Here is an 18,841-nt window from a genome sequence, read left to right on the forward strand (position 1 = left end):
GACGCAGGTAATCACTCTGAACGCTTAATGCATTTCAATACATATAAAACAGAAAGCTCAGATCTGTGCCTTAACCCTCGCGCGGTACAGGCTTCCCAGCATGCATCTGGTGTTTACACTCTTCAGGAAGTCTCTGCAGGCTTTCAGACTTCAGGAAACACCTTTACTCTTCATGTGTTGCGCAGACTGAACGGAAACGCAGACGAGTCTATCTGTCCTGTGTGCTCATTTACGGCTCAACTGTCTGAAATCAACGATATTCAAGTCTAATCCAGCTTGAATCCAAACATTGATTGGATTTACACAAAACATTTTAAGGAAACTGATTGCAAACAATGAATACTGGCTGAATTTAAGACTTTTACATAATTATTTGCATCTCTTATTAGTACATTTAAACAAGTCAACACTGCACATACACTCAATAACTATTGTATTATTCTCAAACTACTTACTTAAAATCAACTCAATCAACACTATTTGTGAGGTTTTTGGGTGGACTTAATTGTTTTATGTTCAATCAACTTAAATTTGTAAAAACAATTAGGTTAACTTAATGGATTTGTGTTGGGACAACATGAAGGAATTGTGTGGTACACAGCATTTTTTACAGTGCAACTCCTTCATGCTGTCCCAACTCAAATCTATTAAGTTCTCTTAATTTGAACATAAAAACAATTAAGTTGTCCCCCAAAAAACTTTACGAATTCTTTAACTCATTTTAAATAAGTACTAGTTTAAATATGTAGTAAATAAGTAATAAAAGTGATTATTAAGTGTACTGAAGCACTAATCTAACTATACATATACTATAAATACTAGACAGGGACGTTTACATAAGACAGAACAATATTGTGCAAGATATTGTGCAAAAGAGGCATTTAAGATATCCATTGTGTGCAAGAGCAAAGATCTGATCATGTGCTCAGTGTTGAGGCCCAATGAAGGAGAATATTCAACACATGTGTTTACCAGAGAGGATCAACTCTTACCTGTGACAGGACATGACATCAGCACAGACACACAACAGGTTTAAACACAGCTAACACACACACACAAACACACACACACACACACACACGCACACGCACACACACACACACACACACACACACACACACACACACACACACACACACACACACACACACACACACACACACACTACTGAAAAAAATGCTCTTCTTACTTAGAGTTAGAGTTTGTCTTGTTTCTAGTCAAAATATTCTCGTTTTTGGCTTGTTTTCAGTGAAACAGTATATCTGACTCATTATTTCTGAAAACAACACAATATCTTTTACTTGTCTCTAAAACACTTCTTGATTTGAGAGTGCTCTGATATCTGGAAACAAGACCCAATCTTTAGCTAAGAGAAGCATTGTTTGCAGTGAATGTGAAGGCCTGGTGTCTCTGTGTGATTACTGAGAAAACTAACTGACAGACGGATCATATCAGCGCAGAAACTCCCGCGTCAAACACACTCTGAAGTCTACACACACACTTGTTCAGCTATCTTTGTGGGGACTTCCCACAGCTGTAATGAAGTTTGTACTGTACACTACCCATAAACACAACCCTCACAGCAGACAATCTGCACTTCCACATCTTCACAATACTTCATTCTGGCTGATTTATGAGCCGTTTTCCTCATGGGGACAATTATTTAAATTCAAATTTACTGGTACTGCTATACTTATGGGGACATTTGTATAGGAACACAATACACAAGCACTCTCAACATGTCCGTGGTGTCCACTCGTAACAACACACACACATACACACACACATAACAGCTATCTTTATGGTGACTTTCCATAGACGTAATGACTTTTACACTACAGACTGTATATTCCACAACCTTATGGGGACAATGATTACAAGACACAAACAATACAAGATCCGAACACTCTTAACGTGTCTGTGGTGTTCAGGTGGTCTACGATCATCTGTCTCTCTCCGCCATCATCAAACACACTCTGAAGTTTACACGAATAACCACACACACTACCTTGTACAACTATCTTTATGGGGACTTCACATAGACGTAATGACTTTTACACTACAGACTGTATATTCTTCTACCCTACCCATAAACTCAACCCTCACAGCAAATCAGCACGTTCACATCTTCACAATTCTTAATTCTGGCTGATTTCTGAGCCGTTTTCCTTAATGGAGACATTTAAATGGAGATTTTATATTCAGATGTACTGGTGTTGCTATACTTGTGGGGACATTAGTACAGGAACAGAGGATAGAAAGGCTCTCACCGTGTCAGTGTTGTCCTGGCTGTCCACGATCATCTGTCTCTCTCCGCCAGCGCTGACCCTACAGAAGCGTCGGCGGGACTGTCTCTGCGAGCCGTGTCTCTGTAAGTCCGCGTGGTCGGTTTCGCTGGCGTTCTCCACCTGTGCGGGCCCAGAATCACAGCCGTCAGCAGACTGATTAAACATCCAGTTCCTCCAGATGACGGAGAGCCGGTGCAGGCGCAGGACACTCATCTGGACGGCCTTCACATGCTATACAGAACTCAAGAAACTGTGTGTGTGTGTGTGTTTGAGGCTAGTGTAATGCAGCAGTCAGGCCACAGCTTCCTGTAGGAAGCAGTAAATACACAAATATCCTCTGCGAGCTCAACAACACGTCTCGTCTGTAGCGCGCTCGGCTAATGCTGAAGCGCTGCGCTGAAAAGTTTGAATACTGGTGTGATATATTATGATTATATGATATGATCTGATAGTTCACAGTGGGTGAAAAGTTTGAACAATAATGCTTTGGTTTGATTAATAATGCTATGGGAGGGTAATATTATAATATATTATAATTATAAGGGTCACACTTTAAAATAAGGTTGTATTAGTTAATGAATTTAACATGAACAAACACTGAACGGTACATTTATTACCATGTTTATTCATCTTAGTTAACATTTATGCAAATACAGTTATTAATTGCTAGTTGATGTTAACTCAGATTGCATTAACTAATGTTTACAAGCATGACTGTGAATAATGCATTAGTAAATGTTGAACTGCGACTGATAAACGCTGTACAAATATTGTTCATGTTAGTTCAGTTTAGTGAATGCATTAACTAACATTAACTAATGAATCCTTATTGTAAAGTGTGATGAAAAAGTTGGGTTATTTAATATAAATTTATATCCATTTTATTTATTTATTTTTAGATGTCTGTTCGTTTATTTTCACTCTGTGCATAAGAGTTGAATGTACTGTTGTTTAGTGTAATGTTTATTGCACAGTGTTTCCATGATGTTTTTGCATGTGTTTCTGTACAGTACTGTCATGTTGATAAGATTCATCAAGTGGTTTACTCTCTAATTCTGGCTGAAACTTTTTAAAGCTAGTAAAGTACCGCAGGCTGCTGCACCTGTAAAAATGTTTTGGGATTTTTGTACAGGTAAACTCAGTGTTAAAATTCTTCCAATCGATTCCTCTTCATATGTTGAAATGATACAATCTATTTGAAGCCACCAACTACACTATAATGAATGCTGCTGTGTTAAAGTGCAGTTGTTGCCTATAATATGAAATGACTGCAGATTCAGCCGGTGATAAAGCAAATAAACAGTTCGCTCACAAAAAAGATGGTCTGCTTTCTAAAAAAAAACATGAAAAACATCGGAAATCTGTAGTGAAATTATCCAATTTTATGGTAAAAACATTGAAAATCTGTATCGAATCATCCAATTTGCCAGTAAAAAGATCAAAAGTTGGTGTTGAATCATCTAATTTGCTAATAATAACATCAATAATTGGTTCTGAATAGGACTGCAGGATATTGGTAAAATATAACATTGTGGTTTTTTTTATTCTGCAATATACACTTAAATTATTAAAACCCCTTTAATTTTTTTCTTCTTTTTTAAATATTTCCCAAATGATGTTGAACAGAGCACAGTATTTCCTCTAATATTTGTTCTTCTGCTGAAAGTCTTATTTGTTTTATTTCAGCTAGTATAAAAGCAGTTTTTAATTTTTTTACATTTATTTTAAGCTCAATATTATTAGCCCCTTTACGCTAAATATGTTTTCAATAGTCTCCAGAACAAACCATCATTATACAATGACTTGCCTAATTACCCTAACCTGCCTAATTAACCTAGTTAAGCCTTTAAATGTCATTTTAAGCTGTATAGAAGTGTCTTGAAGAATATCTAGTCTAATATTATTTACTGTCATCATGACAAAGAGAAAATAAATCAGTTATCAGAGATGAGTTATTAACACTATTATCTTTAGAAATGTGTTGAAAAATCTGCTCTCTGTTAAACAGAAATTGGGGAAAAAATAAAAAATAAATAAACATTCTGACTTCAACTGTATCTTGCGATATGAATACAGTTTCACTAGATGACTTGATTAAATATTTGGAAAGAATTCATGATTTTAGATTGATTGGGATGATTATGTAGGGTAGTGCATCTGCAAAATCTTTTAACTTTTTAAAGTTACAAACGGTATAATATATTATACCTGAATGCTTATTAAACCTTCACACAGTTCACAGGCCTCAAAAAACATTTGTGAAATGATCAATTATAATCCAGATTCAACATTGCATATTCTGAAATGAGACTATTGTGAATGATCACATTTCAATATTAATGCTGAAACCATATATTGTGCTGCCCTAGTAACGAATCATCCAATTTGTTTGTAAAAACATCAAAAATTGGAATCGAATCGTCTAATTACCTAGTAAAAACATAAAAAATGATCAAATCATCCATTTTGCGAGTTAAAACCTCTAATTTTTTTATTGAATCGTCTAATTTGCAGGGAAAAACATTTTAAAAATGGTATTAAAATAATCCAATTTGCTAGTAAAAAACCTTGAAAATTTCTAATGAATCATCCAATTTGCAAGTAAAACATCGAAAATAAGTATCGAATCATCCAATTTGCCAATAAAAATATCTGAATTAGCCTTGGAAAATCCTGATTGGTGCATCACTATAATGAAAAAGTCTAGTGCATGGCAGCAGAGTTATACATGAGAGCAGTTCACAGCTCAGCAGAAACTCTACTGTATTAAAATGGTCTGTTTGGGCCACACAGCATCACATGCAGCTTTAAAGAGTTCCTCATTAGCAGGTCACTTTAGATAAAAGTGTGTGTTCATGGAAAAAGCAACTTAAGACTATGCAGAACCCAGAGGAACTATTAACTGATGTCTTTTCTCTTTGTCATGATGACAGTAAATAATATTAGACTAGATATTCTTCAAGACACTAGTATTCAGCTTAAAGTGACATTTAAAGGCTTCACTAGGGTAATTAGGGTAAAGTTAGGGTAATTAGGCAAGTCATTGTATAACAGTGGTTTATTCTGGAGACAATCCAACACTAATATTGCTGAAGGGGGCTAATATAAAACAATTAAAAACTGCTTTTATTCTAGCTGAAATAAAACAAATAAGACTTTCTCCAGAAGAACAAATATTCAAGGAAATACTGTGAGAAATTCCTCAATCTGAGAAACATCATTTGAAATATTTGAAGATTAAAAAAAAATCATATATATATATATATACTGTGTAGGGCTGTCAAAAAATAATTAGAATTTCGAATATTGGTCGATTTTATTAAAAAAGACACAGTCGAATGCATGAATCTGCATTGGAATTGTTGGTGTGTCGAGGCGACTTTTAGACTTTCAAGACTAAAACAAAAATAAAAAAGTTCTGTCTAAAACTGAAAGAATAGAAAATGCTGGATCCTTTGATTACAGTTGAGGAAAAGCAAAAGCAACATTATATGTGGCACTACACACTAATCCTCTCAGAAACAGCTTTTATTAGTGCTGTAATCACACTTGATAGTTTATTCATATGTTTCCCATCAGATAGATGTGTACTAATCTCTGTGTTTTGATGAAGTGTGTAGATGGAGTGACAGTGAGCAGCTTGACTCTGAACAGCAGTTTGCTATTTTGTGTTTGTCCTGCATTACACTCTCTGAAAGTGTTTTCTCAGGTTATTGATGACCTCGGTTTACTTGAGTCCTAATTTCCCTTTTATTCACATAAAGGAAATAATGTTTCATATAAGAAGAGCTGGTTGTAAGTTTATGCACATTAAAAAGTGGGTGTCATTTCATTTGAATGAAACATGTGATGGTTTAATCTGGTTTCTATTCGCCCTCTTGTGGGCATAGCAGACAGTGCAGTACTTTCCCTGTAACATTAAGGATTGACTCAAGAATCCAACTATAATTAGAGTTTTGCTTATCTTTTAGAAAACATTAGCGTAAACACATGTTCTGTAAAGTTGTTTGAAACCCTGAAAAGTGCCAAAATGCACTGTGAAAATCAGGGAACATCGATACACACTATATATGTGCCCTTAACAGAAGTTTGGAAGAGCGAAATATGAATCACGTGACCCAAACAATCACACGCAACAACACATGAGAGCGTTAATCTAAAAATAATTTGTAATTAATGAACAGAGCTAGTTTAGGAACAACCTAGCCAACATTTATAGCTGTTTACCGGCTGAAATGTTGCTGGTGATGAAATAATCACATTATTTAGCTGTAATGTACTTTAAAAAGCGTATTAAATCAATATATGAGAATGTTTAGTCCTGCTGTCGTTTATAAACTCCAGTGTTGATCAGGACGCTCTCATGTCACACTCAGTGTAGAGATCCAAGCTCATCAGTGCCCTCACTAGTGCTCAAATTAGTGCACACTACCAACTGATGAACTGTCTAGGGAGCTATAGGGAGCATATGTGTGTGTGTCTATGTGTGTGTGTGTCTATGTGTGTGTGTGTCTATGTGTGTGTGTGTGTCGCTCCACTCACCACAATCATCTCTGACGGCTCTAGAGTGATGCATTCACAGCCTCGTCTTCCTCCACGCTGCGTCCCAAAACTACAGAAGACACACACACACACACACACTCACTCCAGTTAGCGGTCAGACAAGTGGCAGTAATGTGACATTAGGTACAACATACTAACTGAACTGACACAGTAATCTGAGTAATATAAGGTGATGTCAGTACAGATGATCTAAAGCACACACACCTCCTGTCAAATCAAAATGATGTTTTAAATATTTCCCAAGTGATGTTTAACTGAGATTATATCAGTACATTTCTAATGACACTAGTTTTATAAACCATTTCCGATAGCTGGTTTCTCTAGTTTTTCCAAGATGACAGTACATGCTATTTGACTAGTTATTTTGCAAGATAATCAGCTTAAAGTCAAATTTAGAGGCTTAATTAGGTTAATTGTTGAACAACAGTGGTTTGTTCTGTGGATAATCAAAAATAATAAATATAATAATAAATATAATAATAATTTGCCTTCATTTTTATTGGACGTGCAGATTTTAGCCACACTTCATTTTAGGCTGCAGAAATAGTGATTTTTTTTGTGCAACAGTTCTGAGAAGACAGAACACCGGTACAGTTACAGAAATAAATGGCAGTAAAAACAGCCAAACTATTGTAATGAATGGGAAGTCAGGAATGGGAAGTCTTTGCTCCATATTGACATGATAGCATCACACAGTCACTGCAGATTTGTCGGCTGCACATCCATGATGCCAATCTCCCGTTCCACCACATCCCAAAGGTGCTCTATTGGATTGAGCTCTGGTGACTGTGGAGGCCATTTGAGTACAGTGAACTCATTGTCATGTTCAAGAAACCAGTCTGAGATGATTGGTGCTTTATGACATGGTGCGTTATCCTGCTGGAAGTAGCCATCAGAAGATGGAGACACTGTGCTCATAAAGGGATGGACATGGTCAGCAACATTACTCAGGTAGGCTGTGGCGTTGACACCATGCTCAATTGGTACTAATGGACCCAAAGAAAATCTCCCCCACACCATTACACCACCAGCACCAGCCTGAACCGCTGATACAAGGCAGGATGGATCCATGCTTTCATGTTGTTGAGGCCAAATTGTGAGCCGAGCATCCGAATGTGTCAGCAGAAATGGAGACTCATCAGACCAGGCAACGTTTCTCCAATCTTCTATTGTCCAGTTTTGGTGAGCCTGTGTGAATTGTAGCCTCAGTTTCCTGTTCTTAGCTGACAGGAGCGGCACCCGGTGTGGTCTTCTGCTGCTGTAGCCCATCCGCCTCAAGGTTGGACGTGTTGTGTGTTCAGAGATGCTCTTCTGCAGACCTCGGTTGTAACGAGTGCTTATTTGAGTTACTGTTGCCTTTCTATCAGCTGGAACCAGTCTGGCCATTCTCCTCTGACCTCTGGCATCAACAATGCATTTGCGCCCACAGAACTGCCGCTCACTGGATATTTCCTCTTTGTCGGACCATTCTCTGTAAACCCTAGAGATGGTTGTGCGTGAAAATCCCAGTAGATCAGCTGTTTCTGAAATACTCAGAGCAGCCCGTCTGGCAGCAACAACCATGCCACGTTCAGCGTCACTTAAATCCCCTTTCTTCCCCATTCTGATGCTCGCTTTGACCTGCAGCAGATCGTCTTGACCATGTCTACATGCCTAAATGCACTGAGCTGCTGCCATGTGATTGGCTAATTAGACATTTGCATTAACGAGCAGTTGGACAGGTGTACCTAATATAACATTTTCAACCATTACAGAGAACAACAAACAGGTAAACAAAACAACAAAAATAAATAAAAATACATAAGAAAAACAAATGAAATTAAACAGAAAAATAATAATAACATGTCTATAAACATATTAATAAATAAAAGTAATTATAAATAACACTGAGATAAGTGCATACTCCTTTACAATCCTTCACCGGTTCTGGAACAGAACTTTTTTAATGTGATGATATTACAGAAAAGGCCATGTCAAAATCACCACTTTTCCTCTGAGGTGCATTACTGTACCTTCATTACATCACACCACTGCTAAAGTGATCAGTCACTTCAGTTAAAAATGAGGACATCTGAAACTGTTGAGCTGACTTTATTTAGTTTATTTACTTAATATCACTGCTGTGACTGTGGTTTAGCTCAAAGGAAGGCGTCATACTAAACTCGTGAGTGTTGGAGAGAAGCGAGAGTCTGTGCTGAACTTTCTCTTCCTGACACTGATGATGCTGTAAACCCTGACCACTGAAGACAAACACGTCTCCATGACGACACATGACAAACAACACACACTGGACACACACACACTCACACTGATCTGAGGTCAGAGCGCAGAGGAACAACAGAGTTACTCACAGAGACAATGAATGAAGATCAGAGTTTCACAGACATGAAGAGCTGCACCAGCGGCTGTGTGTGTGTGTGTGTGACCGACAGACACAACAATGCCACCAAACCAGCTCAAAGCATCTCAACTATTCCCACCTCCGCAGGGCAGCCGGGTCCTCCATTCTGAGGGAAATCTGCTGATTTACCAGAGACCCAGATGACAGAGAGGAAGAGTGAAGCAGAGCTGCTGGAGGGAGACTCCTGAATGACAAACTCTCGGCTTATACAGCACGCTCTATTCCTGACGCGTGTGGGTGTGTGTGTGTGCGAGTGTGAGTTTGTGTGTGTCTGTCACATGAGTAAGGGCTTTATGAAAGTGTTTGTGTGCATGTGTGTGTGTGTGCGTATATTTATGGCCCTATATCAACACTTACAGTTGAAGTCAGAATTATTAGCCCCCTTCTGAATTTCCCTGATGATGTTTCTCAGATTGAGGAATTTCTCACAGTATTTCCTCTAATATTTGTTCTTCTGCTGAAAGTCTTATTTGTTTTATTTCAGCTAGAATAAAAGCAGTTTTTAATAGTTTTAAAGCCATTTTAAGCTCAATATTATTAGCCCCCTTCAGCAATATTAGTGTTGGATTGTCTCCAGAATAAACCACTGTTATACAATGACTTGCCTAATTACCCTAACTTTACCCTAATTACCCTAGTGAAGCCTTTAAATGTCACTTTAAGCTGAATACTAGTGTCTTGAAGAATATCTAGTCTAATATTATGTGCTGTCATCATGACAGAGAGAAAATAAATCAGTGATTAGAGATGAGTTATTAACACTGTTATGATTAGAGATGTGCTGGAGATATCTGCTCTCCGTTAAACAGAAATTGAGGAAATAAATAAAGAGGGGGGCTAATAATTCTGACCTCAACTATATTTAAAGTCAAAGCTGATATATTTGATTATATCTGTATATATCTGTAATTCCACTGGTTGAAAAACCTGCACATGCATTTCTGCATTATTGTGTAATGATTGCCGCATTTATCACATGTATTTAAGTATGTGAAATCTAAAAGTGAACTTGTGTGTAGTTTAAAATCACTGCCATATATCAGATCTTCATGTGGGAACTCTGCCTTATCTGTATCCAGGATTGTTTTAGCTCTACAGTCAGAATGTTGGTGAATGCAGGCGTGTTCAGCTCCCTCAGTGTGTTTGTTATCTACAGGCATGTTAAAGCATAATGCACTGAAGCCCTGAACATACTGAAGCATATTATACTGTAAATACAGCAACAGTCTAGTGTACAGCTGTATCTGGAGGAGGAGGAGTGTGTGTGTGTGTGTGTGTGTGTGTCTGCTGAACACAGCATTAGTGAACTGAACATCCAGCAAATCTACTGCTGGAATGAGGAAAGAGAAATGAGAGGCAGGTTGATGAAGTGAAACTCCTGCTACACACACACACACACACACACACACACACACACACACACACACACACACACACACACACACACACACACACACACACACACACACACACACACACACACACGCAAACCCACACACGCAGAGATGCAAACAGACATAGACGCATACTGAATACACACACACAAACATACAGATACACTGAATATTCACACACACATACTGACACACACACACACACACACACACACACTGAACACACACACACACACACACACACACACACACACACACACACACACACACATCACATCTATGACATCATCACATGCAGTCAGATGACAGCAGCACATGATTGTCAAATCCCACCATGACATCACACTATCAGCGGTCCCTCACACCCCGCGGGGTTCAGCAACATCACCGTACACTCCATGATCTACAGCAGGGGTCCCCACAGGAGAATAACATGTGTGTGTGTGTGTGTGTGTGTGTGTGTTTGTGCTAAATCATATTTATTTTGATGTTTCAGGAACTTATATTTAGCTTTATTAGTCTGTTTTAAGAAGACATTCCTCATTAACATATGCAGATCAGACATTAGGTGGTGCTATAGAGTCATTTACACTCAACAGCAGCCCACACAACTGACACAGCATACACTACAGTACATACAGAGTGTGTGGTGTTCTGTGTGTGTGTGTGTGTGTGTGTGTGTGTGTGTGTGTGTGTGTGTGTGTGTGTGTGTGTAAGTACCAGCATCGGGCCAGATACATGTGCTCCTTCACCAGCACTGATCCCGACAGCAGGACGAACCAGCAGGTGGAGATGCTGTCAGCGCTGAAACACACACACACACACACACACACACACGCACACACACACATTATATTTTCTCCTCGAGTTTTAACTTTAGTTAAACTTTTAATAACAGTTCTGTATCTTCATCCTGTGTATAAATGTTTTATACTGTATAAATAGTTTAAGGTTTATTTATTAGTTCATTTAATGAGTTATTTTCAAATGGTCAACTCTTGCTGTGTTTAAATGTCAAATGTTCAATAAATGGATCAAAATGATGAATAAAGATGAACTTTCAGGGTTTAGCTTCATTATTTTCAGGTTTAACTTGAGAAATGAAGATGTAATGCACAGTGGAGTGTGTTATCTGGAGTGTGTGTTATATACTGACTATCATTATTTGAACCAATAAAATCAGGTTCAGAAAAGGGTCACACTTTACAAAAGGGTTTCATTAGTTCATGTTACTTACTAATTATGAACAATACCTGTAGAGCACTTATTAATCATAGTTCCACATTTACTAATGCATTATTAACACACAAACTCATGCCTGTCAGCATTAGCATGAACTAGCAGTGATTGACTTTGTGTACATTTAAGTTACTATGAACAAACCCTGTAATAAATGTGTTCTTCTCTGTTCATGTTAGTAAATGCATTAACTGGTACAATCTCATTGTAAAGTGTGAACAAACAATAAATGAATTCAGACAAACAAAAACTAATGTGTGACAAACTAAAAGAGATTCCAGCATGCACTTACTAGAAGAGCACACGGTTGGCCTCGTAGCACTCGTACCGGGCCGTCATGCACATGGACCTGAAGAAGAGGGTTTATCAATGTTTTTTTATTAATCAAGGGTACATTATACTGACGGGCATTAACATTAGGGCTGCACGACACTGAGAAACATATATACCAATATAGACCATTTCAATGTGGTCAGGTCATTGACGCATCAACATTTCCTGCTTACTATCAAACTATATTATAACTGTATCAAGAGGCAATTCAATCATAACTTCATGTTAAAACAGCTCTCATAACATTATTCATCAATATGTGGCTCTTTTTGGAATCTCAGAAGCTATTAGAAATTAAAAATGTAAAACAGGAAATACGTTGGGACCATTGCTTTGTTTACATCCATCAAAATGGTCTATACACACAGTGGAGTGTTGAACACATCATGTGTTTTTCCTGCAGATAATATTTCTAACAGAGCTGCTGACGTGGAATTGAAGCAGATTTAGGTAAAAACCCAAACAATACAACGGTAAAAATAAAACAAATCTGAGAAGTGAATAATGTTTCATAAGTATGGAATGACAGAAGGAGAAAGAGCTAAACTACTGAAATATGTTTAATATTTTATATAAAAGGCTGTTGTGGTGCTGCAGCTTAAAGACGCTGCTCATATGGAGACTGAAGCCTCATGCATTGCTCAGGTGTGAGTTTCTCTCAGACTTCAACACAGTGTCAGTATCTTGATGGTTCTGTGGGTCTCCTCTAACATATCTGAGCTTTATTCTGTATTCTCTATTGGATTGGGGTCAGGTGATTGGCTGGGCCATTCTACAGCTTGATTTTCTTTCTCTGAAAGCATCTGAGAGTCTCCTTGGCTGTGTTTTAGATCATTGTCTTGCTGGTTTCCTCTTCATCCTCCTGCTAATGTTGGACTGAAGCAGCTGGTATTCATTTACACTGAGGAAGGGCAGAGGATTCCTGAAGAACTACTGAGAGATTTCAGCTGCTGTCTGGGCTTTCACTGCCCAACTACACCCACCTTTCTTCATGTGTTCAATACTTTTTCCCTGTAACATTTTCTTACACAGAACTTCATTTGTAAACTAATTCGATTTGTTTTCTTTGCATATATGGATTTCTTTAGTTGTTATCAACATCTGGTGAACATTTCAAGTCAACGACACCTTTAGAAATATGCTTTCTGAGAAAAAGTGTTCAATACTTATTTTTCCCACTGTATACAGTATATATATATATTGATTTTGTATTGTTGGAGGGTGACAAAATGTAAAGTAGACAAGCTAATAAAAATCCAGAACCAAGTTTTAATAATCTGTTTAATAAACCAAGTGTTCGAGGACACAAAATTAAAGTGCAACGTCTCACATTAGACAGCCAAGGCTCCGGGCACTGGGGCAAAATCTAAACTATAAAATCTTAACAAAAGCTGTTGTGTGACAGGGTGTACAACAAACACAATCCAGACCTAAGGTGTTTACAAGCTTCTGAATTATAAAGCCAGCCAATAGGACAAGTCAGTACGATGATGTCTGCAGTACGCATTTACATTAATGAGCTCAAATAAAAGATCAGTATTTTGACCAATATTAGAAGCACTTGTGTGTGGAGCGAGCAGTTTGAGCATGTTAGGCTGTTTATTATTCCTAGTCATTTCTGTAATACGACTGAGTCTAAATAAACCAATCGTAGAAGAAGATCAACATTTAGAGAAAATGAAGAACTCACCTGAGCTGATGTTCTCTGAGGTGTGACAACACGTCCATGTGGTACAGATGAGTGTAGATGATGTTCAGATCCTAAACAACACACACACACACACACACACACACACACACACACACACACACACGCACACACACACAGACACACACACACACACACACACACACACACACACACACACACACACACACACACACACACTTTAACAATTGATTTATTTATGTAATAATAATATTTATTTGCGTCCACATTAAAGGAGTATTTATTTCCGGAGCTAAATAACATAGATAAAGTGGGACCATAACAGCGTCTCCGCCACACACACACACTCACACTCACACATACTACTCCTACAGAAACACACACACTTGCACTGAGAGCAGATCTGAATGCATCTGAATAATTATTAAATATTTAAAGAGATATTTTACCCCAAAATATGAAAGTTGCTCTTATGTGCTCCAAATACATCATCATGTGACCATTAGTGCTGCAGCCAATCACAAAATCCATCAGCATAAAAGAGGAGGCGACATATCATTTAATGTCAATTTTTCCAAAAACCGTCCAGCAAGAAACTTTCGGCTTTAACAAAAACAACTTGAAGAGCGTGTGATTTTAGCAGAAATAAAACAAGAAATAACAGCTAATCCTCAGTAGTTGAAGCTGCAGTAGGTGATGGTGTTCAGACACATGTGTTGTTGTGTCTCTTCACACTCCAGTAATACTGATTACAGTAAATGATCTGAATGTGTTTATTTGTGTTTCTTTATTCTGGGGGAGGCAGAAGACTAACACATGTTCATACAGGTCAATACTGTCAGGCTGACATCTCTCATAATTCTGCTCAGGAGCTCAAACTGTCTGTCAGCAAATGTAGATTTGTCCGTCTGCAGCCGTTCACGCAGATTCGCTGCACACGCGCCGTGGCCACATGGACATGAGTGACAGCGGTCAGGCTGAATCAAAACCTGTTCAACTCCTAAATCAATATTGGGGTTAGTTTTGCTCGGACGACAACATGGCTGAAGTGTTTCTGTCCGACGGGTCATGTTCAGTTTTAAACTCTTCCAGTCACGCAGAGCTGATGTAGATTGGGTTATTATGAATGGGTTATATGCACAGAAGTGTTGTTCAGCCACTGAAATCTCCCGGTGACAGATTGATGTGACTATTTTCAGCTTCATAAGGTCCTTTTACAGCAGATAATGTAGATTTATATATAGTTTAACAACAGAACATCAGTAAACAGCACTATTCCGCTTTTATATTTTATTGTATATATTTTATATCAGCCTGTGACTGACAGCTCTGAATATTGGCTCTGAAATAGCATGTAATTGTGGCTCAGTAATAAGTGTAACTCCTGCATGCCGCCGGCCAAACACTGCAGCATTTAGTTTAAAATCACACCTTTAAAGTGCAACATGTGAAAAACAACCTCAGACCTGAATACAGACTAAACCTAACATATTCATTTTCAAAATGGGCTGTACTCTATTATGCTGAGCACTGTATTTAAAATCGATTATTAACAAAAACAAATGATTCAGAATACACTTTTCACAATCGAAGCATATCCATCGGCTGAACTTATAATTCAGTGCATCGAGAAAGTGAATTGTTACACCCCTATCTATTTATATAGCTCAATACAACATCAGTCACTGTCAACCATTGTGCTGTACACAATTTGAATAGAAATGATCAAACAGAACAATAAAACAACATACAATACATAAAAGATGAAACATATAAAGGAAAAGGCATGCTCAGATGACTCTGAGGCCGTTTCTAAAATGTCAAATTTCAGATTCCCTTGAACAAGGTTTCTGCAGAGATTCTGTGGGGCTGACAATGGCAAAGCTCAGTGTCTCTTTCACTTATGCTTCTTAGTTTATGATTCTGTGATCTTTAATTATGTCCGTATATCACTCACAAAATGTTCTCCTCCTTTCTTCACTTAATTTAATTGCACATTCATGCAGTGTTTATATGTATAAATGTGGGCTATGGTTGCTGTGAGGGTGAACGACAGCATTGTGCTTTGTTTTTTCAGTGTGATCCCCGAACTGCAGGCATTGAGGAAAGTGCTGAACAGATGTTTTAGTAAGCTGCAGGCCAACACCAGTGCGCTGAACGGCATGGGAAACACAAAATGCAAATCACACAGACTCTACAGGCCTTCACTTGTCGCTGAACGCCCCAGGGTCCCGCTCGTAGCCGATCTGTGCTACAAATAGAGCTGCACAATATTGCCATATTTTGTTGTATTATAATACGATATACAGTTAAAGTCAGAGATATTAGGCCTCCTGTTATATTTTTATTATTTTATACGTTTTCCCCAAGTTCTGTTTAACACAGAAGATCTTTTCAACACATTTCTAAACATAATAGCTTTAATAACTCATTTCTAATAACTGATTTCATAAATCTCTGCCATGATACTTAATGTTTTTCAAGATACTAGCTATAACTTAACACATTTCAAAAACAAATGCTAAATGTAAACATCGTACTTTCAAGATTGCAAAATTCTCACAATAAAAAGATTCATGTTTACATGTAATGTCGTATAATATTGAAAACGACTGAAAACGAAGAAAACGAAACAGAAGAAAACGAAGAAGTATTAAGAAGTATTACTGTAAACTAAACCAGAGCATAATATGAAGTGAAGTTTATTTATAAACTAATTTTGAGAGGATCACATGCTTATGATTGAACACGGCTGGTCCCGCATTAACTAACGATTGATTCACCAATCAGACGATTCTAACTCCCTATAAATAACCAGAGTCTCCTACTACAGTTATCTTACAGTTATCGCCTTGAAGAATCCCCCCTTCCACCCCAACTGCTCCCCCTTTCCCTTAATACGGTGACACGGTGGCCCAGTGGTTAGCACTGTTGCCTCACACCAAGAACATCACTGGTTGAAATACTGAAGAGGCTATGTGTCGTTCTCCCCATGCTCGCATGGGTTTCCTCCAGGTTCTCCGGTTTCCTCCCATCGTCCAAAAACATGTGTCATAAGTGAATTGATCAATCTAAATCAGCACTATAGTCAAACTCTTAACCAGCAGTATATATCTACATAGCAAAATATAATCTGTCATCAGCTCTAAACAAAGGGACCTGACTCAAACTCCCCTCTCACCCTGTAAACGGAAGGGAGCCCCGTGCTCGAGGCTCTTATGAGCTGAGGGCTTTCTCCTGAAACAGCATGCCAAACACGCTTATAATCAATCATCATAAGTGTGAACTCTTGAAACAATAGATTTATGTGTTGTCCATACTTATACTGCCAGGGCTGTTTATATCCAAGCTGATATTTAGCCGCACTACATCAAATTTTTCAAGAGGTGGGTCGTAAGCCCAAGCCATATCCCTACATTATGAACACTATGATCAATTTAGCTTGCCCAATTCCCCTATAGCGCATGTGTTTGGACTGTGGAAACCGGAGCACTCGGAGGAAACCCACACCAACACGGGGAGAACATGCAAACTCCACACAGAAACACCAACTGATCCAGCTGGGGCTCGAACTAGCGACCTTCTTGCTGTGAGGCCACAGTGTTAACCACTGAGCCACCATGCTGCCTGTTATGTATTGTCCATATGGTATATATCTATGCACATTATCATACTGCACAGCCCTCAGTGAGGTTTGTCATTGTTTTAGGAAGAAATCTCTTCTGCTAATCAGAGCTGATCAAATATAGCCTGCTGTAGGATATCAAGAATTGCTGCCTTTCACAGCATACTGTATCGCCAGCAGTACCACACAACAAAGCCTAAAACAGAAGGATGCCCCAATAGCTGCTTACATTCCCAGCATGCCTTGAGATCAAAACAATGCAAAACCAACATTTCAGGTTTGGCCTCATTCTCTGTGGTCTTGTAGACATGCTGTTTTTGTCTTTAGCGCCACTGCTTTTGGGCATAAATGACCTCCGTCCATTATAGTTGAGTGTAGTGTCAGTTTACAGTTCTCAGTCTGACAACGCAGTGCTGGAGTCGATCTGAACAATCCTAAACACACGTCATTTATTTAAAGAATATTCTCACTTTCTCACATGAAGCATTTAGTAAGAATCTGAGTCGCATCATCTTATGAGCTGTGGAGGCAGATGCTGTTCTTAATTTGAGTTTCTGTCTTGTTTCTAGTCTAAATATCTAAACATTCTTAAATCATGAAGTATTTTATAGACGAGCAACAGATAATGTCTTGTTTTAGGAAATAATATGCCAAAATTGAGTATTTCCCTGAAGACAGGGGTCCTGGAGGGCCGGTGTCCTGGAGAGATTAGCTCCAACCCTAATCAGACACACCTGGACCAGCTAATCAAGCTCTTATGCTGCGGTCACACTAGAGTTTGAGCATGCGAACATCTGTCGTACAGCGCTGTGAAAAGGGGCGGGACTTAACAAGATGATTAGACATTTTAAAAAGCGAGCGATTGCTCCATGTTTTAAATTTCTGTGCAGAGAGGTCAGGTTTTGATCTTCGATTGGTCTTACACAGTGATGTGATTTTGCAGATCAGAGTTCACCAAGCTTGAACACTGCACCACAGTGAACTGCAAAACTTGTCGTACGAGCTTGCGTTTCCAGTCTGATGCATTCGCATGCATATGAACGGAAGTCTATGGGGAGACAAGTCCAGTGTGTCCGCAGCTTCACTAGGTATACTAGAAACTTCCAGGCAGGTGTGTTGAAGCAAGTTGGAGCAGAAGTCAGCAGGACACCGGCCATCCAGGACCGACTTTGGACACCCCTGCCTTAAAACAAGCAAAACAATCTGACAATGGGGAAGAAAAATAATCTTATGTCAAAACAAAGAAAACCCCGAAATGATTCTGCCCGCCCCACTGGATGAATATTCTCTTTTTTGGGAGTCTGTTTTTGATTCATTTTCAACCATTAC

The 18,841-nt window shown here is 38.5% G+C and overlaps 1 protein-coding gene across 1 annotated transcript in view; it reads right to left on the reverse strand.

Moving 5' to 3' along the window:
- LOC130215122 (rap guanine nucleotide exchange factor 6) overlaps positions 1–18,841 on the reverse strand; it is a 96,957-nt gene that overhangs the window by 69,519 nt on the left and 8,597 nt on the right. The window contains exons 2-6 of the mRNA XM_056447024.1: positions 13,909–13,979; positions 12,178–12,234; positions 11,367–11,450; positions 6,831–6,900; positions 2,271–2,408 (exon numbers count right to left, since the gene is read on the reverse strand). Of these exons, the coding sequence (XP_056302999.1) occupies positions 2,271–2,408; positions 6,831–6,900; positions 11,367–11,450; positions 12,178–12,234; positions 13,909–13,979 (420 nt within the window). The remainder of the gene's footprint in view (positions 1–2,270; positions 2,409–6,830; positions 6,901–11,366; positions 11,451–12,177; positions 12,235–13,908; positions 13,980–18,841) is intronic.

This window comes from Danio aesculapii, chromosome 21 (genome assembly GCF_903798145.1).
Source record: "Danio aesculapii chromosome 21, fDanAes4.1, whole genome shotgun sequence".
NCBI classification, from domain to species: Eukaryota; Metazoa; Chordata; class Actinopteri; order Cypriniformes; family Danionidae; genus Danio; species Danio aesculapii.